This window comes from Urocitellus parryii, chromosome 7, assembly GCF_045843805.1.
Source record: "Urocitellus parryii isolate mUroPar1 chromosome 7, mUroPar1.hap1, whole genome shotgun sequence".
In the NCBI taxonomy this organism is placed as follows: Eukaryota; Metazoa; Chordata; class Mammalia; order Rodentia; family Sciuridae; genus Urocitellus; species Urocitellus parryii.
In genome coordinates this window covers 28,573,409-28,597,840 of record NC_135537.1, presented here as the reverse complement: position 1 = coordinate 28,597,840, position 24,432 = coordinate 28,573,409, and the positions used below count along the sequence as shown (strand labels likewise).

Below are 24,432 nucleotides of genomic sequence, written 5' to 3'. Positions count from 1 at the left end.
AGTTGGGGGTGGGGGAGAAGGAAGAGAAAGAAGAAGCACTGGAGGCTGAAATGGAGCAAATTATATTCCATACGTACACGAATACGTCACAATGCACTCCATTACTATGTATAACTATAATGCACTGATAACAACATTCAAAATTCAACTATAAATAAAAATCAGAGATGATGGCTTTCTGATTGTATAATTCAAGTCAAGGGCCTGTTTTCAGTTACCTGATCTGTTTTCAATTACATTTTTTTTTCCGTTTGAGCCTCTAAAAAATTATTGGCTGTAAATATGCAAAAAAAAAAAAAACCCTAATCCCTTGCACAAAGTACACACTGTGTTTCCCAGTAAGTTTTTATTGGACACCTGCTTTATATTGACACGAAATTAGGCTCTGGAGATTCTGCCCTGAATGTGTTGCTGAATTATGGAGAAAAGGAAAACAGGAAAACGCAAAGCCATCACCCAACTGGACTGTAGGAATGTTTTTCTTTGCTCCTTGTTGGCAACTTTTAATGAAATCTGCATAGGTATTAAGTGATAGAAGCCAAAATGACAGAAGGCTCACTGCCTGTAAGAAGTTTCCAGAAGGAGTTCCTGCCTGGCAGGAAGGGTTCACTGCTGTGTGCACCACAGGGCCCTGTTGGCAAGGCGCAGTCTTGCTCATTGCTCAGCTCCCCTTTCCAAACCTTCCTAGCATCCTGTGACATATTTCCCTTCTCTTTATGCATAACAGACCCAGTGATCATTATTCGCTATCTTACTGACCTCAGGGGCATTTCAATAACTCTTTTCTGAGGTGAACTACAGTGTTCCAGAATCTAGAAAAAATGGACCTAAAATTAAATGGGCTTTGGTTACTTAATGTCAAAGGGTCCCTGAGCACATGTATAAGAGCCACTAATTGCTTGCTAATTTTAATAAATTAGTATTGGTTTTAATGAGTCGGTTTATTTTTAAAAAGTGGAGCATGCATGGAGAGCTGGAGGTCAGTCTTGACTGAGGGGAGGGGAGAGCTCAGGGCTGGGAGAAGACTGTTTTTACCTGCAGCATTATCTTCTTGTGCTGTAATACATTATGTCTCTGCATGTTAGAAATGCAGAGTCATCCAGGGGCCTCACTTCCAGGATTTCCTCTCTTCATATTTATTAGATTGACAGGCCAAAAGTTCAAAGAAGTATAGGTCACTGTGCAGATTTTTCTCAAATACAAAGAATTTACTTGTACAGAATTGGGTCCTATTCCAAAGCTATAGCAATGATGATGTGAAGAATTTTAGGCAACTAAGAAACTTAATAGATCCCTTTACCTTGTACAAGTAAATAAAAAGTTTACCAGGTAAAAACTGCTTAGGCAGTATTTATGCCTATGAGCAATTAAATCAGAAACAGTTGATAAAAGATTTGCTTTAGGCTCTGCCTTTGGGCAAGAAGCATTAAAACTAGGTTCAAAAATCTTAATAAATAAACCTCTCAAGTTAGTACATAATATTTTGTGCATATGGGCATCCCCCCACCCCGTATCATAGACCCATAGTCCCGTGATGGGATTAATGGCTCTATAAGAAGAAAGACTTGGGCTGGCACACTCGCTTCCTTGCCAAAGGATGCCCTCCTCTACATTATGATGGGAGGGCCATCACAGATTTGAGCCCCTTGACCTTGATTCCCACTGTTCAAAACTGAAAGAAATAAATTTGTTTTTCCTTCTATATTACATAGTCTTAGGTATTCTGTTATAGCAACACAAAATAGACTAACACAAAGTTTATAATAAAAAAGACAGTAACAAGTATTAAAAAGAATATTTAGAAACTGGAACTCTCATGCGTTGCTGGTAGGAAGGGAAATGTTTTAGCCATTTTGGAAAACAGTCTGGTAGTTCCTTGAAAAATTACACATATAGTTACCATATAATCCAGGAATCTCATACTTAAGAATATGCACAAGAGAACTAAAAAAAAATTCATACAAAAGCTTCTACACCAAAGTTCACAGCACCATTAATCTTAATAGCTTAACGGCAGAAACAACCCCAATGTCCATCAAATCAAGAATGAATAAACAAAGTGTGGTACACCATCACATTAAAGCAAGATGTTTAAACAGGGAAAGCAGGAAGTACTAGTAGTGAGTGGGTACAGGAGGTCTCTCAATTTTTCTATAAACCTAAAATTGTTTTATAAAAAGTCCATTTCTAAATGTGGACTACCCATACTACAGAATGCTGTTCAAACATGAAGATAAACAAGCACTGATACATGCTACACTAGCTAACTTTGAAATCATTACAAGTGAAAGAAGCCGAACACAAAAAGCCACACAATGTATGATTCCATTTTTATGAGACGTTCAGAACAGTCAAATCCATCAAGACAGAGAAAATTAGTGGTTGCCAGGGACAGGCTGGAGTAGGGGGTGAGAATAAAGAGTGACTGCTAATAGGCAGGGGGTTTCATTTGGGGGGTAGAAGAAAAGTTCTGGAGTTTGATAATGGCAATGTTGTACAATGGTTTTAATGGACTAAAGCCCACTAAGTTTTATACTTGAAGTAGGTGAATTTTATGATATCTGGATTATATCTCAATTTAAAAAAAAAGCCAGTTGAGCTGGGATGCTGGTAAAAGTACAGCAGCCATGTTCCTTGAGAACACAAGATAATATTTTCATTTCTTGGATATAATTACACGGCATTCTTTTGCTCATTGTTTCTTTCTTAAAAACTAAGGGTACCCCTTATACTTCGTCATACTCCTTTTTATCTTTTATATGCTATCACACCTCCCCAATTGTGTATTATGCTTTTTTTTTCATAGTATTACAAAGCAAAGGACAACTAGCAACTGTATTTTTCATGCAGTTTAAGTTTTTCTTTGAGATAAAATGGTTGACCAAAAGCAAGAGGAAGAATAATCCATTATGATATGCTGTGCACAGCAATTATTCAGGAAGCTCAAAAGCAGACAGACACTAACAACCAACAGAAAGGGACACAGGACAAAACCTTGCCCCATAAAATCATCTGTATGTGCGTACACACACACACACACACACACACACACACACACATAGTTTCAAATGTAAAAACTGCTTCAGTTATATTACCCAGGTAAAATATGAAGAGTCGGTGCACTTACCTGGCTTTACAAAGCCTGACTTTGATTCCTTCTTATATCGAGCTGACTGGATGCTTCCCTCAACAACCATTCCAATGGTGCACTTCTTTCTGGTAAAGTCTTCATCACTTCCAGGGCAAAAGCCAATGGGGCTATTCCCAGTATCTGAGGGTGTCTTCACTGGTGATACTGACTGGCTACTAGGACAGCCTGTGTCATCTAGAGAACAGGGATCGATAAGGTTTTAATGAGGGCAGGAAATCAATGATGGCAGCGAGAAGCCATGCAGGGTGCCAGGCACACACATGCACACCCCCGCGCAGTCACATGAAATCTGCTTAGAACGTCCACTTAGAACTGCTGTGGATGATACTCCTTGGGTGACTTCATTTTTCTTTGTCATGCACATAACAAAAAAAAATGGCATTTTAAGGTAAAATTTACAGGCAAATCTTTTTTTAAAATTTTTTATTTATTTATTTTTTAGTCATACATGACGGTAGAATGCATTTTGATATATAATACATATATGGAATGTACATACATCAATCATATTGTCTATTCTATTCTGCTGTACAGGCAAATCTTAATAAGTTTCTTGATCACAAATATTTCTGTAAAGCATTGTGAAAACCTAACTATATGTCTGTTTGAATATTCTTATGTAGTGTAATTTTAGGTCCTATCTGTCCACAGACTTTTGATGGGATTAGTAATGAAAAGTTCATCATGACAACTCAAGGTCACTGTTTTAGAGTTGCTTGTGTTAGGAAAATAAAGTTCCTCCAATATTTTTGACCATACCTACTGCTTGATCACTTGGTTCACCAATTAGCTAATAGAGTTTGATACGTAAGACTGCTGCCTTTAGAAGTTCAGGGAAGCAGAAAGAAGTGAGCCTGTTTTATCACATACGCCCTGCCAAAAATATATCAACCACATACATTGCTGTCTGGAATAAACTGGTAAATTGAAAATGATATTCAACTTAGAAACATTCCCTTAACTTTCAAGTGAGTGATTTTTATTACCAGGCTCATTATTTTCAGTTAGTATGTGTGATATGAAGTGACCTATATAGATGTTTATTAGGCAAACAGGAAATTCATACTGCTGACTCCTATAAACCCTTTCCATATTTATTTAAGTATTTATGATGGCTCGTTAATTCACTTATAATTGATGAGGAGGAACATATTAGAATTTAAAGCCAAAGAAGAATGACTTAAAAGTTTACCTACTCAAACTGGTCAGTCAATCTGGGAGATTTTCATTACTAAATAATTATTATATGGAAATATTTTGAGGCCCAAGCTACTATGGTAACTAATTAGACAAAAGAATGAATAAAGATATGTAACACTGATCATTTTTAGCACTATTAAATTTTTATGAAGAGTAAGAGAACCAAAATAATTTGCCATCTATCAAAGACTATCTTCAGACCCAATAGCTGGAATAATGACAGAAACAGAACTAGGCCTGAATATGACAGAAACAGAACTAGGCCTGAATAAAACATACTCATTGCCTGAATTAAGCCTTGACTCCATCTGAATAGGAATTGCCATTGCTTCAGTTTTGGCTTCTATTTCATTTTTTATTATGAAATATCCCAGTTCCTGGAACAAAGTGAACTTGGCACTAGTCAAATGATTTATTTTTCTCCATTTTTTTTTAAACTTTTAGGCACATTAATATTCATAGGACCTCCCTGGACTGTTTCTGGAAGCAAATGTGTTTGGCACATTGCTCGTGCCTCCTGCCTTTGCTGCTCCTTTAAACATGCTCTGTCCTTCCTGGACCCCAAAGAAACAGCCATGTGTATGGAGTGATGAGACCCTCTGGGCTGCTCCTGCTCAGCTATTTCATCACTTACTGTCCCGGCCTTTCCTTTAGATTTGCATGTCCACTGCTTCAACCCAAAGACAGAGCTCCTCTCTAACTGTGCAAAGTTGCTAATTACTCAGCCAGACTCAGCAATCTTACAAGGCTGGACAGGTCTGCACACCACTTCACAGAGACTCCCTAGATTCCTACCCTAAAGCAGATAAACTCAAATGACTGACGTCTAGTCATTTAAAATTACCAATTGCCTTTAAAATTATGCCCTTATGAGTCAGTTCCGTAAATTACTTACTTTGAAAGAGAGAGGGCCCAAATAAATAAAAATCTGTGATTCAGAATGTCTAACCTTAAAAGCCATTTTTCTTGAAAACCCTCAGATTTAATGGGACAAAATTAAACGATTTCCAGTTCTGAGAAACATTACTGAAAATGCTATTAAAGTAATGCTTTCAAGAAAGAAAAAAGCAATGTATTTTGTTTGGGTCCATTGACATTTTTCTGGAGTTAAATAAGAAAGAGTATGTACATGTCATGTTTTCAGTATAGTAATTTCAAGAATTAAGTGCTGGGATCTGGTTAAAAATTGAGAATTGAAATTAGTTAGAGTGGTGGCAATAGGAGGAGAGCAGCAGCCATTTTTCACCTGGAGTGTGTGCCTCCTCACCTGTCATGGGTGTTTACAGCCTGTATCTCCATGGCAGGGAATGAGAACATAAAAACCTAAATAAAGCTTGAACTATGGGTATTTCTTAAAGCACTTGAGTCACTACAAAAACCTTTTTTGTTTTTGGTACCAGGAATTGAACCTACGGGCATTTAACCACTGAGCCACAAGCCCTTTTTATTTTGAGACAGGGTCTTGCTAAGTGGCTTAGGGCCTTCCTAAATTGCTAAGGCTGCCTTTGAATGTGTGATCCACCTGCTTCAGCCTCCTGCTGGTACTACATGAACATTTTTTAACTCTCTACTATTGTGTTTCATATTGAGGAAAAACATTAGTAATGTATGAAATGGTCTTTCGTTGGCTGAACAAATATGTATCAAGTTCTGGTACCAAAACAGCCCACAGGTATTGTACCCAGTCTCCATCCTGATGGATCTCATAAAAAGCCAAGAAGAGTTGGTATATATCACTATCCATGTGCAGTTCTTAGAAAACTGGTAAGTCTATTAACCAAGAAAATCGATGAGTTCTCACAGCAACTTGGGATATCTGCCTGTGTTGTTTAATGGGATCAACACTCTCAAAGGAATCTTGTTCAGAAAGGGAATAGCCATTAAGTTCATTAAGTTTCCTATTACAGAAGACACACTTTACATAAAAATAAGACCCCAGCACAGGCAGAGAGGTTCATGTGCCATAGTCATCTGGTTGCCTGTGCCACCTGAGGGGTTTTACTCTGTGCAATACCAAAGAAGTGGTTATCTTGAGAATAAGTCTCTTTCAGGGCTCCTTCCCTGGTCTCCCTCCCTAGCTCTCATAATTCACCGCATAGGTGAATTCAGAACACACTACTCCTTTTCAAAATTTGATGCAAATTTTCTCAGTTCACATTCACATCAAGATTCTAAGAATGGGAAAACCAAGCTGATGTTGCTTGGTTGTTCAGGTCTAATCTCACCAGGTGCTGAACTACATGTATTAAAGAGATAGAGTTATTAAACCTGTTTCAGTTCAACTCTCTGGGTGTGCCTTCTGTTTCCTGTTACAACCTTAACGTACACTTGGCCTGTGGAATCTACAGATTTGCAAACATGATATTTACAATTCTAGCTTTCATATGTTAATGTAAAAATTTCTATTATGATAGAAATGATGGAATTATTTCTGAGAAGGAAATGGCAGAAATCCTGAAGGATCCATCCAAAAAGGATAAATGTTTTACATTTCTGTAAGAATGCCTGAGGTAGGTAAGAACTCTCCATCTGGTTATGTCATGAGGGAAGCTTTGCTCCAAGGCTCTTTAGGAAGATAATATGAAGACTATTGGTCTACTGGAGAGGGAAGAATTTAACACCCGCTTTCCACATGGCCCTTATATAGTTGAGCTTCCACATTTCTTTCTCTTATCATTCATGGGAAGTATAACTTTATTAAAAAGAAGCAGGACCACTTTACATGTTTTGCAAAGTGAGACTCATTTGTATATGGAATAATTTCCCTTAGGTATCAACTATTTCAGTGCCCACTTAGATGGGTCGTGAATGGTCCCTAGTGAAACTTGGGTAAAAGTGACCTCATCAAGGCCATACCTAAAGATCACTTTCTATGGCAAAGGAGTCTAATTTACATTTTGATTTCAATTGATATTCAGAAATAGGTTATTTTGTTGTTCTTGTTAACTTTCTTAGAATCTATTAACACACAGAATTAAGAGTGGGTAGAAGGAATACTCCCAGATCCAGGAACCTCAAGAATTTGGGGCCTGTCTAAAGTATTGTAAGAAATACACCTGTGGAGTAGTTTGTACATTGTTACTAAGGAAAATAAATTCCCAAGACCTCTAAAGACAGATGAGGATAAACAATTGACTATTATAATTCTATGGATATTGTTAAAAATTGATTTTAATATAATTTTCTCTGTCTTTACAAGTTGAGAACATGAGGAATAGCTCAAAGTGTACAATTATTAACAACTGTGAAAAATGTGTCTCAGTACTTTCTGAATAATCTGAATCTTATTTTAAATATGCCAAAGGAATTTGCTAAATGAAAAGAACTTTAAAATCTTCTGTTGAGCTTATAAAAATTTAACTTAATTATTAAATTAACACATTGTAAAGGAATCTAGAGTGAAGAAGAGTATTAACAAGTAAATAAAACAATAAATAGTATTTTACTATAATTGTGTTTCCCAGAAAACACTGAACAATTTATCATACTTCATTAGTCTTTTTGAGTGATGAATATGGTTTATTTGCCTGCTTGCTATTTGTTTTATCAAAATCTTAACATATATTATAGACAATTTCATTATTTTGTCATTGAACAATCCTCCCTGGAACTAGTTTGGTTAGTAAGGAAGAACCTAACATCAGGAACCAACACAAAGGGGTCCTCATTAGCCAAAGATGGAATAATTTGAGGATGAAAAAAAAAACATTAATGCAGATGACTGATAACCATCAGACATACTAAAAATCTATTAATTCATTTTGACACAAAAATTAAAAAAATAGAGTTGGGGTTGTGGCTCAGTGGTAGAGCACTTGCCTGGCATGTGTGAACACTGGGTTCTATCCTCAGTAACACATAAAAAAAATAAAGGTATTGTGTCTACAATTAAATAATATTAAAAAATAAAATAAATAAATAGAAATGAGAAAGGCTCTCTTCACTTCCCAAACCTTCCAATTCCCCAGATATCATTGGAAGTGATACTTTATGTTGACAACTATCAATTAAATGGAAAAATTAGCCTATATCCTGATTACAAAAAGTGTTTCTATACAAATAGATTTAATTGAGTATAAGTGAAATCCTCCATTGTTTTTGGAAAGTTCTTCCTTACAGAAGCACTCAGGTTAATAAAAAGAGACGAAATAATAGAAATAGAAAATTACTACCTTGCAACCTCTAATGAAGTAATTGATTTAGGCAACAAAACATAATGGATGAAAAACCATTAGATAAAAGGCTCATCAAGAGCTTTCAGTGCAGGGATCAGGCCTTCCCAAATGTACCCACTGAGTATTATCATTACCAATAGTGGGACATTTGATGGGATGTGAGAAAAAAACCCACAGAACTCCTAATGAAGTATTCTTGAAACCAAAAACAAAACAAAACAAAAAAAAAATTGACCCCAAATCTAATCAAGGCTTTAAAGCTAAAGTCCATTTTACAAAAGACATGGAAAATAATGAGCTAAACAGGGGCTGAAAAACTGCAGCCTTCGGGTCAAGTCCAGAGGCTGCCTGCTTGTGCAAATAAAATACTGGAACACAGTCACACCCAGTACTTTTTATTGTCTATGGTGGCTTTTCTAGCAACAATGGCAGAGCTGAATAATTGCTAGAAGCTGTGTGGCCAGTGGAATTGAAAATATTTACTATCTGCCCTTTGCAGAAAAAGTCTGCTGACCTCTGGGTTAAAATGATACCAAGAGGAAGGAATCAGACATTACTGACACAATTAAGGATATTTCCAAGTTCTCTACCACACCAAGGACTTATGTTAATTAGTTCAGTAATTACAAAGGCACTGTGACTATATAAGAAAATATGTTTTTTGTTTGTTTTGTTGTTTTGCTGCAGTACTGGAGATTGAACCAGGCCAACATGCTAGGCAACCTCTATACCACTAAACTACATCCTCAGACTGTGTATTCTTTTTTTTTAAATCAATGCATGTTGACATAGGTAGGCAGACATGAAATGACATGATGTCTGGAGATTTGCTTCAAAATGCCTCAGGCAAAGGGTACAAAAAGGATAGATGTAGTAAATATAGTAATATCTCTCTATCGTTTAGCAATATTTCCCTATCATTTATTCTGGCTAAAGTGGATAATGAGCATATAGAGTTCATGTATTATTCTGATTTCTTAGTAAAATTTCAAAATATTTTATTTAATTTCTTAAAAATGTTATTTTAAATGAGTATCTATTTAAAATAGATAATGAACTTAAAATTTTAAAGACCAATTCCATCTCACAGGGTATTTGAGGTTTCCATTTTTCTTGCTATTATTAAAATTGGTTTAATAACATTTTATGCAAACATCTTTGATCAAATTTTTGATTAGCTCATAAAGGCATGTCTAGCAGAATTTCTAAACCTTCTAAAGAGTCTGAGACAAGTTATAGTCCTATTATTGTATGAGAGCACTCCATCTATTAAATTTCTGCCCGTAATAAACATTATTTTTTGTACTTTTCAAGTTAATAATTAAAAATGGATTTTTATGCCCTAATTTGCATGGCTTTTAATTATGATTGAAGCTGAATGTCTTTCATGTTTGTTGATTTCTTTTTTTACTTATTTTCTCAATTGCTCATGTCCTTAGTTTCCTATTTGGGTAATTAGGCTTTCTTAATGATGTATATGAAATTCTTTGTCACATTTTACCTAGTTTGCTGTTTACTTTTAATCTATTAAGAGTGCCCAAAGTGTGTGCACATGTGTCTGGATATGTACTCTAAAATTTCCTCATACTCATTTGCCCAACAACTATACTATCTAACACATTTGTTGTCAATCTCGATGACCTAATTAAATTTTCTTGCACCAAACATGTAAGAATAAAACACCAGGTTACAAAGAATACAAACAGAATACTTCTTAAAAGTCCAAGAAGCATCTCTAAACCTTCTGGTTCCCTTTTGAATTTGGATCTGAGTTCACTGGTTTTCCAAAATGTTGAACTAAACAATTCCAGAAGACACACTTAAAAATAACATCAGGCAGAGGAAAACGTGGTTTTGTGCCATAATGTCTTGAAACATTCAGTTATGGTTTGATGCTTGCTGTTCAATGTTCAGTTGCATAATTTAAGGGAAAAATCATTGCTATTTTAAGGAAACATTACTTTGAACTCTATGGAAGTCTAGTTGATTCTCATGAATAAAAGCAGTATTTATTGACAATGCATTCATTCAATAAATATTTATTAAGTATGATGTACCATATGCTGCTGTAAATATTATTCTTTTTGTTTCAGATACTGGCATTCTTAAAGATAGTTTGATGGATACAGATAAAACATCAAAGATTAAATGTGGTCATGCAAAACTCTTACAACACATCATTCACATGCACTGGAAGGATCTAGGTAAGGTTAAAAAAATTGACATTATTAAACACCTATCATGTGGCCCGCACACTAGTTTTTATCATACAATTTTAACAATGTGTTATAGTTGAGAAAACTGAGACTGAGGGAGGTTAAGAATTTCATGGGCACATAGCTACTAAGTAATCGACTCAGGACTCAAACTCGGGTTTGTATGACAAAGTGCCTGTTTTTTTTTTTTTTTCCACCATCATAAGCTAGCTGTTTTAAAATTTTTTCTACTTGTGCTTATTCCAAGAGGAAACATCAGCAATTCTGAGAATGCCCAAATTAAAAACAGACAAAGGAAGCTATTAGAAAGAAGCCATCCCATAATAAGCAGACCACAAAAATCTGAGGCAAGAAACTCTTTCTGTTTAGGATTCCTGCCTCAACACATGTAGCCATATGCACAGAATGCATACGTTTGCATTCTAAGTTGTCAAAAGCAGAATTTGAACTTTCTATTTTTTCACCTAATTTTAGCATATTTTCACAGTGAGAACTCACAGGTCTACAAGGCTCTATACTAATTTTGCTTCAGAATTACACAATATGTTACTAGCCAGTGGCCAAAATTAAAGTATAAGAATTTCGTCCACCCATTAATCCATCCACACACCCATTTATTCTTTTCCACAAATTATTACTGATTTCCTATTGTGCGCCAGGTATTCTACGTATTAGGGATGTAATGATGATCAAGACTCAGATTCTTTCCTCAAGAGTTCTAGTGGTGAGGAGAGAGCTAAAAATAAGCAAGTAGAGAAATCTATAAAGAAGGTATTTTGGATTCTGATGTACTGTTAATGAAACAAACTGGGTGATGTTATGTAGACCAAATAGGTGTGAGGTAAAAGGACTTCATTAGATAGATAGGTTGTCATGGAAAGCTCCTAATGAGTTGAGACAAAAATAATAATAATAATAATCAAGGACAAGAATTCCAGGCAAAAAGAACAAGTGCAACAAGCTCTGAGAGAGGCCAGGGTATGGTAGATGGAGGAAACAAAACTGAAGGCAGGTTGATGGAGAGAGAATAATTGACTGGGAGGTCACAGAGGCAAAAGCCCACACATATGCAGGATTGTAGGCCAGGAATCATTAAGCGCAATGGAAGTCATAGTGTGTATTAAGCACAAGATAATAAAAATTTGTTATGTGCTCATTAAGGAGAACACACTGAACTAGTGACCATGTATCTAGCAGATATTTGCTCAGAGTAGTGAGTGCTCTTTTTAAATACTTAACACAAGTCTTAACTAATATCCCTTTGACAGGCACTACTGTCATCCAGATTTGTTGGAGGCATACAAGATTAGCACTAGGATTTAAGGTACCTCCCCAAGTTTGTAATCAGTAAGTGGTAGAGTCATCATATGAATCCAGAGAAATTAACTCCAGAGTCTCCTCCTTAACTATTATGCTGTGGGAAAGGGCAGAAGCAAATCAACCCATTTAAAGGCCACCACCACAATACAACTGAGAAATGAAGAGTGGTTTGACTAGGATGGTAAGGGTGAAAACTGAGAAAAGTAGGTGGATTTGAGATATTTGGGGAAAATAATTGAAAGCACATATTTATGGTGATGATGAATAGGAAGGAAATCAAGGATCTTCTGGAGTCTTTTCCTTAAACAAGTAGGTAAATGGTGGTCATTTCTGGTTGAACAGAAATGGATTTATGAGTGTGTAGGAGGCGAAATTAAGAATTGTGGTTTTGTTATGGGAAGTATGAGGAACTAATTAAACATAACACTGGAGGAATCAAGTAGCACTTGGATAAGCCAGTCTGAACCTGGGGGGGCGGAGTCAAGAGATCACCACCCTACAGGTGCAGGATATGAAGTTACAGAGCTCAAGGAGCCCTCTGGAAAGCAGGAAGAGAAGGGTGCCAATGAAGGTGACCAGGAAGTGACTTGAAATGCAGGAAGAATGCTCAGGGGTGGGATCATAAAAGCCAAAGAGAAATATCTTCCCGAAGAGAGGGGTTGTTCCATTGTGTCCCTACTGCTGAGAGGTCAGTGGAAATGAAGACAGCAAGGGAATGTTAGACTTGCCACTCGCATGCTTAAGAAGGGCAAATCACCAAGACAGGATTTTTGGTGAAGTCTTGTGAAGTGGAGCAGAGAGAAGACATGGTAGTTGCAAAGATCTTTCTCTCTAATGCCGTGGAGCTCTGTGTGTACTGATGGAAATGAGCTTGTCAAAGGAACTCAAAGGAGCACCTCAGGCTAAGGCACAGAACTGCTTGCTCTCTCTAAAAATGAAGTGGAGAGTGGAATCATTACTTAGTGGCTGCCTCCCTGGTTTCTTGGAGACAAAATAATCACTTCACGTGTAAACATTCCCAGGATTTCTGAGCTATTTTGGAGCCTCGAGTGCTCCCATAAAAGTCCTCTGGTGAAGAGCAGAGCAGGAGGAAGGATGCACAGTGGAGTGAGGTGACCAAAGCTCCATTTCCTCAAAGGACCCGGAGCTCTCTAAGGGTCCCAGACCTGGTTTTGGTTTTCTACCAAGCATCAAACTGTTTGATTTGCCCTCGGGGAGAGAATCTGGAGGGAAAACATCATGGTCCAAATATTTAATGTCCAAATATTTAATGTAATGTAAACAGATGTTCTGTTTAAGGAGGGGATGGTGCTGAAATTGAGAAACGGGGTGCCTCTGTCACTCGCAGAGCGAGGTGAGCCTGGCAAGCAGGGTGGTGAATTAACGTGTCATGAAAGCTTTTATTTCTCTTGTTCTTTCTTTCCTGGGGTTTTGATCTTTCCCAAACAGGCATGTAACAAACCTTCCTGACGTCCCTGCTCCTTTGCATTATGGATTTATTTGCAATTTCTAAGTCATGCTTTTTTAAATGTTCAATTCTTTTTGTTTCCATGATTGAAGGAGATGGAGGCAAGTGGGACAGAGAGAAAGGAGAACTGGAAGCCTAGGAGGGGAAAAAGAGGCAAGAGGCAGAGATAGACCAGGACGTTAGCTCTTCAACTCTTGAGAGTCTCATATTAAGGAAACTCCTAAGCGTTCTAAGGATGCTTGGATTACAGCTAGCTGTGTTGATGAAATGTGAATATTTTCCCACTTTTTTTTTATCATGCTAAGAATCTGAAGACAGTGGTGGTCAAGATAGAACAAGGAATATAAATATTAAAAAAAGCTCACTATACACTTTATGAAATTGCAATTGACTGAATTTTCTAATTGGAAACAAAAAAATTGTTTCAGGTAATATTTACTCCTTTTTTTGTGGGAAGTGGGGATTAAACCCAAAGCCTCACACATGCTAAGCACCTGTTTCACCAATGAGCTACATTCCCAGCCTACTTGCTTAAAGAAAAAGAGGGAGTAACAGAAGAAATATGCTCTTATGTAGTCTAATTCCCGTGACATTCATAAAACAAAATTCTGAATTTTGAAAGTTAGCCTCCCAGATAAAATGTCCATCCAAAGAAGAATGACTAAGTAAGTGATGATCCTCAGTAGAGTGGAATATCAGCTCGTCACTCACAATGACACGAGTGAGGGGGACTTCTGTGTGCTAACAAGCAATGATAGGCTACCTGATACTACCTGTAATACAAAATCCTCCAGGGCAGGAGCGGAGCTAGTATTGTTCTATTGCTCTAGCTCAGCTACTAGAATAGTGCCTCACATACAAAAGGTACTTGATAAATATTTATCGAACAAAGGAAAAGAAAGGATCACCAATTAAGAGAGCATAATCTTCAGCAAAAAGCAAAACAAAATAAATCCTATAAATATGATTATACCCACCTGACATATGTGTTTGCATATTTTATAATAACATGTTTTGTTACTTTTGAATTAAAAAATAATTATTAAAGAAAACAAAATCCTCAAAAATACCACAAAATAAATGGAAGGGAAGGTTAGAATCCACAGAGTCTTAATTCTGAGGATTAGGTTGGTGTCCTTTCCTAACAATTACCCACACAAGAGGGAGAATAAAGACTAGCCAACTAGTGGAGAGAAGGAGCCCCAAGAAAAGGCTGTGGATGTGGGTTTCTGGTGGGATGGGGTGAGAAGCATGATTCCCACGATGGGCACAAGTGTGCATTTGGAAGCTTGGTTTGGTTTCTCTGTAAAGAAAGAGCAGTGGCCTGGAAATAACAGGCCTCCTCAAGAGACTGGGAAGCCTAACAGCAGGCAGGGGAGCTTGGGGCAGGAGGATTGCACTTGGCACTGCAAGAGCAGCACCAGGTCAGGGGGCCTCTGCTCTGGTGGGCGAGCCTGGGTGGTGCCTTCAGAAGAGGAGAGAGGGTAAGTCCAGCAGAAGGGGAGGTTTGGGTACCTCCTGTGCCTGCAAGCAAGAAAAGTCACCTTACACCCAGCAGATTTGTAAACATGAAGTTCATTGAGTCTCCCCTGGATCGGCCTCCCCAGGATGGATGGGAGCAAACTGAGTTTTCTCAGAATAAAAATCACCTGGAGGGTGGAGTGGGATGGTAACTAATGTTAAATCAGAGTGCTGGGAATGTGGGGATCTTACCTGGTGCTAAATACACTCTTGGTGTCCTGCTGTACCTCAGAATACTAGCCTGTCCTCTCATGTCTCTCCATTCACACCCTCTGGCAATATCAACTCCCTTGAGTTCAGCTGCCAGTGTCTTTCTGTGGCTTCAGATTTTTGTCTCTGATGCAACAAAACCTAAACTGAACTAATCAACTGGACTCTGGATCTTCCTCCCTACTTCTCCAACTTCATTTGTGTTTGTCCAATGGGAATTTGAAGGAGACCCTATTCTTTCCCTTCCACTTGCAACTGGAAACTAAGACTCATCTATTCAGGTCCCAAACTTCCAAATATTTGATTGGTCTTTATTTCTACTACTGCAATGGCCTCCAAAAGCAAGCAGAAACTTGCCATCACTTCTTGCCCTCTCCCATTCACAGACAAACACATAAACAGAAAGATCTTTTGACCTTAGGAACCTGGTCATAACTCTTCCCAGCTGACCACCCTTCATTGGCTGTGCAAGATCTTTGGGAACTGGGAAATGACAGCCACAAACCATATTCAGCTACTTGTGCACCCTATTTGGCCAAAGAGTGAGTTAAGAAACTGAATTTTTTAAAAATTCTGAAACCCAAAAAATTAAAAAAAATAAAAAATAAAAAAAATAAAAATTCTGAAACCCTTTGGAGTGGCACACACCATCGAGTTCCTGAGTCCCCACCATTATCTTTTGTCCAGATGGCCTCGTTCTTGACATTGGCCTGGTTCCTGCAGGGGCCCTTAATCTCTCAGATCAGTTCTTAGCACATGAGATCTTTCATACCTGGCCCTCCTGCCTTTCTAGCTCGTTTCACAGCTTTAACTCAGGTCCCTTGATGCCAAAGATTCCGTTTATCTACTACATAATATTCATGAAGTCACTTCTTTACATCCTGGGGCTTATGAAACCTGAGAAGCCAATGTTGATAATAAGTGGAACAACAAACTCAAATTACAAGGCAGGAGGGTGTGTGAGGTAGTTGTGGGAAAAGGAGAGACATAAAAGTGAGGAAAGGTAGTAGAGTGAGAATCACTTTCCAAAGATTTGTTATTCCATTTATCTTAGGTGTCTGAGTCAAGGCAGTAAAATGATTGACTTTTTAAATCCATAATTCCTTCATCTTTGTAGCCTTAGCTCAATTCCTGATTCTTCACAAGCATTTAATAATATTCTTACTGGAAAAATATATGTTGGCAAAAACTTGCAAAAAAGTGGAAATGTCCTAATACTCAGGTCTCTGCTACTCTTCTTTTAGTGCAACCACTGGGTGTTTGGGGTGTACTCTTGATATACCCAGTATACTCACTTTCAGTGTGCCCTAAATCATCCCAATTCCAAAGGAAGAAAATAGAAGAATTAAAAGTGTGGATACAGATAGTAAATTCAGAGAGGATTACATAGGAAAATAAAGTGAGAAAATTCTACCTGCTCCCCTTTACTTTTCTACCACTTGGACACCACTTAGACCCATTATGCAGATATAAGTAACACCATTGCTAAGACTAAAGAGATTGGATTTGTCAGAATAGTCAGAAGCTATTAATTCCAAGGGACACGGAGGAATTTACCTTGTACCATGGCCACTGGTATAAACAGCTGGCTGGCCACCACTCCTGCTTTCTTTGATCCTTGTTCATCTTGTGGTGCTATTTCTAGCATGCCCCTCACATTACTCATACAACATCCCCAAGTACACGGAGACCACAAAGCAGTGAGGCCCAGACCTCATGCATAAGGAACATCTGGACAGCCTGCAAAATACAGATTTCTGGGCCCTCTTATTCCAAGATGACAGGTTCAGAGTAGGGCTGAGGTGTCCACATTTTAAACAAGTTTTGCTAAGAATTCTCAAGTAGACAAAGGCCATACTCTGAAATTGGAAGACACTGTCATAAGGATGAGTGTCATACCAAAAAAAAAAAAAATAGCTTAATTTGCTCTCAGACAAGGTCCAATTCCATCATGGTTACAGTTTCCATTGTTAAGAATATTTTAAAATTATTAAATGGCAACCAGAAAGGTTTTCTCTTGTCTTTCTAATTGCAATTAACACATTTTCAAAGAAATACTGCCTAGACACCCTAGTTTGTAACATATTTCATTAGGTACATATTTCTGGAGCTGAGGCAGTTAAGCCCTTGAAATATATATTAGACAATATACCTCAGTCCAAGACTCATTAAAGTGATACTAAACTCTTAGGGTCTTTGTTTTTCAATTCACAGCAGGTTGGCAGTCATTCAATTGTAGTATAATTTGGTAATGCAGCTCACTTCTCTGGAAGCAGTTCATCTCAATTCTAATCATTATGTTCGAAAGTTCACTCTATCCAGATGCCAAGTTTCCTCAACTAGACAAAAGCATAGCAGAAATATTTCTGCTTGGCAAAGCCTGACAAATTTTTGGAGGCTTTGTCATGCCTCAGCAGGGCACTAGTCAGGTTATAATTTGCTTTAATTGTTCTACCCACAAACAGCAACAATGATTACCTCTAGGTCATTATGGCACTCAGAGATTTCTTCCAGGCCACTGTAAAAACAAAAATACTTTCTGCAAACACCTTCCTCGGATTAGACTGCAAAGACTGTCCAATTCTGACCATTTTGTTTGTTGACCTGGTATCTGTTTTTTAATGAAAGTTACAGTGTGACCATGTATCTAAGTGTGCACACTGGAAACACCAAAATAGCTCAGAAAAATTACTGGCCTCCCATAAAACAACCAGTGTTCTATATGCATAATTTGTTCCACCTGCCATGTTTACAAGGCACCCCAAGGAGAATTAGCTTAAAACCCAGCAATCCATCTGCCTCCCACTTCTAAGGGGGTAATTATTGCCTCAACTAAGCAAAGAGGAATGCACAGCATGCTGCTAACCATGGCAGGTGACTGATGTCTGTACCTCACACACTCACCCAGGTCACAAGATTTTCTCACAGTAGCTGGAGTCACATGACAATGACAAATATAATCCACTACTAACAAAAAAGGGGACAAAAAAATGACAGAGGCCTACATCAAACAGGCCACACCCAGAACACAAACTAAAAGTGTGGGCTTTATTACTTCTTATAGGCATGTTAAAAATAAGGAATATGGGGGCTGGGAAATAAGAGTGATAGGTGAAAATGTGGTTTTAAACAACAATGAGATTGTTAAAAAAATAAGGGGGGCATGTGAAAGTAAGAGTATTATTTCTACTAGCTTACTATTAACTGTACTTCCTAAGTACTGTTTCATTTAAATTAAGGTTTAATTACCCTTTATTAAGAATGTACAATGTTATACATGCTGTACACAGGAAATAGAGCCTGTCCTCCAATACAACATGACGGTCTCCAGCTGAGGTCACAAGGACCGACTGAGCACAAACTTTAAAGAATGGCAGTTTAAACACTAGAATAATGTTTGAGTGCAAAACCATGCATCTTGATGAAATGCACATAGCACACGTGTATCTTCAAAAAGATTCTGCCTTAAGAGGCATTCAAAGACAAGCTCTTTGGGGACATACCCCCCCAATGAATTGCAAAAGGTCACACACAACTCCTTCCTTCTGAAATGAGATAGACACAACATACAAATTAGCATATAGAATATCCAGTCATTAAATGTTCCTTGCCAAGGCTCCCATGGGAAGGCAGGAGGGAGGCAGTGGAGTGGGGGAGAGAAAAGGAAAAGTAGGTAAAAATGGACAGGTCACTTTGGAAATGATTCCAGACTTTGAATCACACTTATCAGTAAAATTACATGTAAAATATGGGGGTGGGGTAGGGAAAACATCAACATGGAGTTGTCATTTATTTTGCCAATGTATAAATACCATCTGTTATCATGAATAGTTGTTTTCATATAAATATTGGATAATCTTTTATATTAAGTAAATTTAACTCTCTGTAAGCTCATTATATTTTTTTTTCTTTCAAAAACGAATATTTTAGGACATGACACTTCACAATTAATACCTTTGATGCCAATTTTGGGAAGAGAAAATATAATTTTCAAAATATATTTCATTCTATTAAAATACCTTCTTTCTTTATAATTTCACTTCCATTTTGTAAGAATTCCTTTAACTGAGCATGCCTCTTTCACATTAGTGACTGTGATGATTTATAATGAAAATACGCTAATGCAGAATGATCCCTGCAAAGTTATGAAGCTCAAGGATATTTTAGTTTTGTTCTAGCAGAGGATGGCATGTTTAATGTTTGTGTGTATCTTGTTCTGATTCAACTGCCACGATTAAGCAACGCATATTCTGGCCTCAGTGTTAGAGTAGCTGGATTAAAACTGGCTATTTCCCCCTGCTGGTTGGACATGTTTTACATTCTCTACCTCACTGCCTGCAGCATGAATGCTCCCCATAGTACCAAACCCTTTTATTTTCCACCCACTGACTGACCTCCTAAAGCATCATTAACATGCCCCCAAAGGCCTTACTGCTGTCAATTTTAGTCAGCCCAGCACTCAAAAGCCTTCCCGGGGTTCATCTGAGCTCTGCAGAAAAGGAAAGCCAGAAAGGGAAAGGCATCAGACCCAAACCTTAGGGAGCAGCCAGCCCAGGAAGATAAGGGAGGGGCGGAGGAATGGAGAAACTCCTGTCTGGAGGCAGAGTGCAAAGCTAAAGACTGAAAGGCTGGTTTACAGACACCCATAATTATATGTTTCTGCCTCTCAATTTTCAGCTAGTTAATGGCAGAAAGATCAATATCTACTTTCGATTTTCATGTACACCATTATGGCCGTAGTGGGAGACAGGTCTTTTGGGAAGAAGAGATGATTCAGGACATGGGTCTGGGAGAGCATGATTCATGACCAAAATTAATAATTTTGTTGGTTTGCCTTTATATTTTCTAGAATATATTTAGGTTTTCTTTTTCATTTTGTTTGGACAAACTTTTTCTCTTCTGATAACTCTACTCACCCTAAAGTCAGAGAAATTAATGACATGGGAAAATATCAGGAATAAGTGTGGAATTGAGTTATGTGCACAAAGTAGTTTCAAATGATGTCTCCACACTTAGCAGAGTGGGCCCTGAGCTCCAAAACAGAGTTAAAGTGAACAGCAAATCCAGCCTCAGGTTCCAGGGACCTTAAGGGCCTAGTTTATCAATGATCCTTTTGTTTTCTCCTTGGGAGAATATTAGGCAAACCTTCAGTGGGTTTTCATTTTACACTTGATTCATATGGTTCAAGTGTTATGAAATAAGTTTTAGAACACAATATTTGAGTAAAGTTTTTTCAGAACCATGCAGAGAATGTCTCCAGGAATTTTTTTTTTTAAAGAAGGCAGCAAAATATTTCTAACATACAATTTCTTCATGGGATGGACTTATTTTGTGGAAGTATGCTGTACACCCAAAGCTGCATTTATAAAATACTAGGAAAATGTGATTTCCAGCACTAACTGCAATAGATTGCTGTGTCTTGCTAAGTGACAGCACTAATCAGAGCATCTTGATGCACACATCCCTTCTCACTAGTGCATTAATATTCAAATTACAAGTTCCCTGAGTAAGTTCTAAAAAAAATGATCCATGAAACATTCTTTAATAATCACAAGCCGATGCTCCTTTAAATTTTACCCAAATTTCCAATGCTTCTTAAATATAAGTCTTTCTCAGTCATGTGCTTCAACAGGTATCACAAGCTCTGTCAAGTGATAATGGTCATACCCCTAGGAGTGAGGAGATCTGTTCCCTTACCAAATAACTTTGCAACTTTAAGGAAATTTCCAAAAATATGATGAATGTAGAGGCCAAAACTGACCTCTACTTTCATCATATTAACAACTGTCTTGTATTAAACACCTCTCTAAGCCACACTCTGAGCTAGGGGTACATTTAGGAAAAGAGTCTCATTTACTCCTACACAACTCTACAAAGTAGGTACAGTTGAGCATCTTTGTGCTCAGCTGAAATGCTCTAAAGTGTGAAATTTTCTGAGCACCAACATAAGGTCACAAGTGGAATATTCCACACCTGACTTCATGCCACAGGTGGCAGGCAAAAAGCAGGTGCACTGAAAAATATCATATAAAATTACCCAAGGCAATATGTAGAAGATGTGTATGAAACATAAATAAATTTTGTGTTTAGATATGGCTTCTATCCCTAAGATATCTCATTGCAAATATTCCAAATTTTTTAAAGTTTCAAAACTTCTTGTCCCAAGCATGTTAAATAGATGATAATTAACCTGTATCATCGTTCCACTTTATGGATGTAACAATTGGGGTTTAAGGAGGTTAAAGACACATAGTCAGTTACTAAACTACAAGGCCAGTCCCACAGTATAGCCCTCCTTGGTCTTGACCTCATTTGTTAGAAGTTGCTTTATTTTAGGGATTCTATAATCAAAAGTATAGGCTTATAGAGGTTGAAAGTATAAAATTCAATTTAATATCTTTTCTAGATTAAACAAAGAAACCTCAATATAAACAGTCATGGAAAAAAGTTAGATTTTATATCCTAAATTAGAAATTAGAAAAACACATAGAAACAGTTATGAGATTCCATTGGGTTGCATATATGAAACTAAATAGCAAATAGGTCAAAAGAGCCAATAGATCAGAATAGCCAAAAAGGTCCAGTCTTATACAAATCACCCTAATAGAAGTCTAGTTCTAGGCAGTAAGGGGCGAAGCCCAGGCCCATTCACATTTCACCTGCCATGCACATGCTTCATGCTGGGTGGCTTCTCATGTACTGTACCTGAGCAGAAGCTGTTGCTGCTAATGGTCCTCGCTGAGCGCCCAGAGCTGCTGGGGTTGAACTCTCTGCTCTCTTCCTCAGAGAAGGGAGACTCAGAGGCTGGGGACACCTTGTGCTGTTGCTGGGGCAGATGGGGCCGAAGAATCAACCGGGGAATCCGGCTTCGGGAAATCTCCTTCTCATGATGCTGCACTCTGTGCTCCTTCTCACAATTGGACATCAGAAAGAAAACAAAAGGAAACTTGTTGCCCCCTCTCAACTCCTGACTGCTCCTTCAAGGGTCAGTTTCTAAGAAGTTACATTTCCAAACATGGACTCTCCAGAGTAGTCCTTATCTCAGTCACTGAAATGAGGTCCAAAACTTCTGCACTGAGCTTACCTTTCTGATTAAGTGAAGAGCACACGTGACATTTCCACCTATGCTCAGGAAGGCTGCCTGCTTGCTCCCCCGTGCCATTCCTGACTCACCTTCTCACTCTGGCTTTTTCTATCACATTCAAGGTTTTGGCTTCCAATGGCTCTTGATTACAGCATACTTTTCCTTTCAAATTCCATTTTGCTCTACCTGAATTAACTGTGACAATTTGACTTCTATTTTCCTGTCTGTCTCCTTACAAAGTAGACTTCTGTACCTGGAACCATTCTTTTCTGATGGAACACACACACTTATCCTTGAAATCTCTCCTCTTCTGGACAGGATCTTAATTATTCATTAATATCCTGGTACACAAGGCTTGTTGCCAACAGAAAAAGCAAACACAAATCCAATACCCAGGAAGATGGCTCCACCTTTTACATCATGTTTAGCTTTTGTTTTCCTTACAGTACACCATGAGAAGAGATTTCTCTTTCTCCCTCCTTAAAAATGCAGCACAAATACCTTGCCATGCCTTGCTTTTTTTTAAATGCATAAAAGTCATATTCTGAAATGTTGCTCAGTTTTAAAGTTCTTTCCCAACCATTATCTCACTTGATCTTGACACCCCAGGCTGCAACACGGAGAAGACACTAATTCATGTTCCTATTTACAGACAAGGAAACTGAGACTAAATTTAGGAGGCAAAGGCTGTACATCATCTAGAAACAGAGTGAGCTTCAAAGACAGTGATTTTTCAGGTCGGCCACCACCCTTATTGAAGCTTTCTGCAAAAATTCCACGGCTCCCTCTAACCTCTGCAATTCAAAGAGGGCTTTGGCTTAGGCAACAAACACCATTTTGCAACATGAACTCCTGCTCATTTCCTCAGCTTACCAGGAAGGGTCAAGGCCAAAGTAAACACCTCGGGGAGACCAGCATAGTGCAGAATTGAAGGGAAAACCCCAGCCGCAGGGAACATCTGAGGTGCCTTCAGGCAGCCGCGCTATCCAGGGGCTGCAAACCGCACCCAGCCTCTGGATCCGCCCTACACGTCAGTCGCCCAGCAGGTATCCCACGCCAGCCACTCTGCTTGGCACACTGCAGACTCTACCAACGCTGGGTCACTGACACGCTGGAGTCCTTATTTCTCAATCACGAATACATCAAATTCCTTTTATCCACACCAACACACACACACACACACACACACACACACACACCACGTCAACAGAAAGCTTCACCGCAAACCCTCTGTAGTTAATCCTTTCAATTCTCATGTCAATCCCCCAAATATCTTTCTCCGGTGCCATCTCCTCATTTGCCAGATCGCATCACCTAAGCAAATATCCTTTTCCTTTCCTTCCACTCCTTGACCTCAACTCTAAATGCCACCCCCGTCCTGTCCTCACCTGGCCCCCTTCTCACCCCTCAGTGCCCACCTTGCCTCCTTTAGGCGCCCTTGGACACTGCAACCCGCTCCCACACGACGTGTCCTCCTTACCTTGTTCTCCCGGAGGGGCCCCATCACGCCACTGCCCGCCTGCTCCTCGCGCCGCCGCTGCCGCCGTCCAGGAGGAGGCACCTGCGTGCAGAGGAGCGAAGACACTGCGCTGAGCGCCGCGGGATGCGGGCGGCGGCTGCTGCGGGTCCGACGCGCCGCCGCCGCTGCCGCCGCCGCCGCGGTTTGTGCTCGGCTCCGAGGGCGCGCCCGCCCGCCCCGCCCCGGCCGGACACGTGGTGCCGCCGCGGCCGTGGCCGCCACTGTTCCCGGGGCTCTTCCCGGCCACCTCCCTCACCTGCTGGCCCGGGCTGCCGGTCCGTGCCTCCGCGCACGCCCTCCGGGTTTCGCTGCTGGCACGACCCCAAACCCAGTGCCCGGCGCCCCCTCCCCTCCTGAGCGTGACCCGCTGCAGGCTGGCCGAGGCTAGCAGCATCTCCAGCCCAGAGGTGCCCTCACCCTCTACCTCTTTTTTAAGCACCTGGGTTCGGGTTTGATAGTGGAGTTCGTTGGGTGGAAAAGCTGAGAAAAGCTGCCACATCACCGAGAGCCAAAACGGGGAAAGGGAAAGTTTTCCCCTAGTGATCCTTGCTTGGCCTCTTGGTTTTAA

General features: G+C 39.1%; 1 protein-coding gene across 3 annotated transcripts in view; it reads right to left on the bottom strand.

Moving 5' to 3' along the window:
* Positions 1 to 23,972, bottom strand: part of Sybu (syntabulin) — a 68,094-nt gene extending 44,122 nt beyond the window's left edge. The window contains exons 1-3 of one of the 3 annotated variants that reach the window (XM_026384527.2): positions 23,826 to 23,972; positions 21,967 to 22,171; positions 3,128 to 3,325 (exon numbers count right to left, since the gene is read on the bottom strand). In XM_026384527.2, coding sequence (XP_026240312.1) covers positions 3,128 to 3,325; positions 21,967 to 22,171; positions 23,826 to 23,849 — 427 coding nt within the window. In that variant the 5' untranslated portion in view covers positions 23,850 to 23,972. The remainder of the gene's footprint in view (positions 1 to 3,127; positions 3,326 to 21,966; positions 22,172 to 23,825) is intronic. The other 2 variants (XM_026384528.2, XM_026384529.2) reach the window with 2 other exon arrangements.
* Between the last annotated feature and the right edge of the window lie 460 nt (positions 23,973 to 24,432).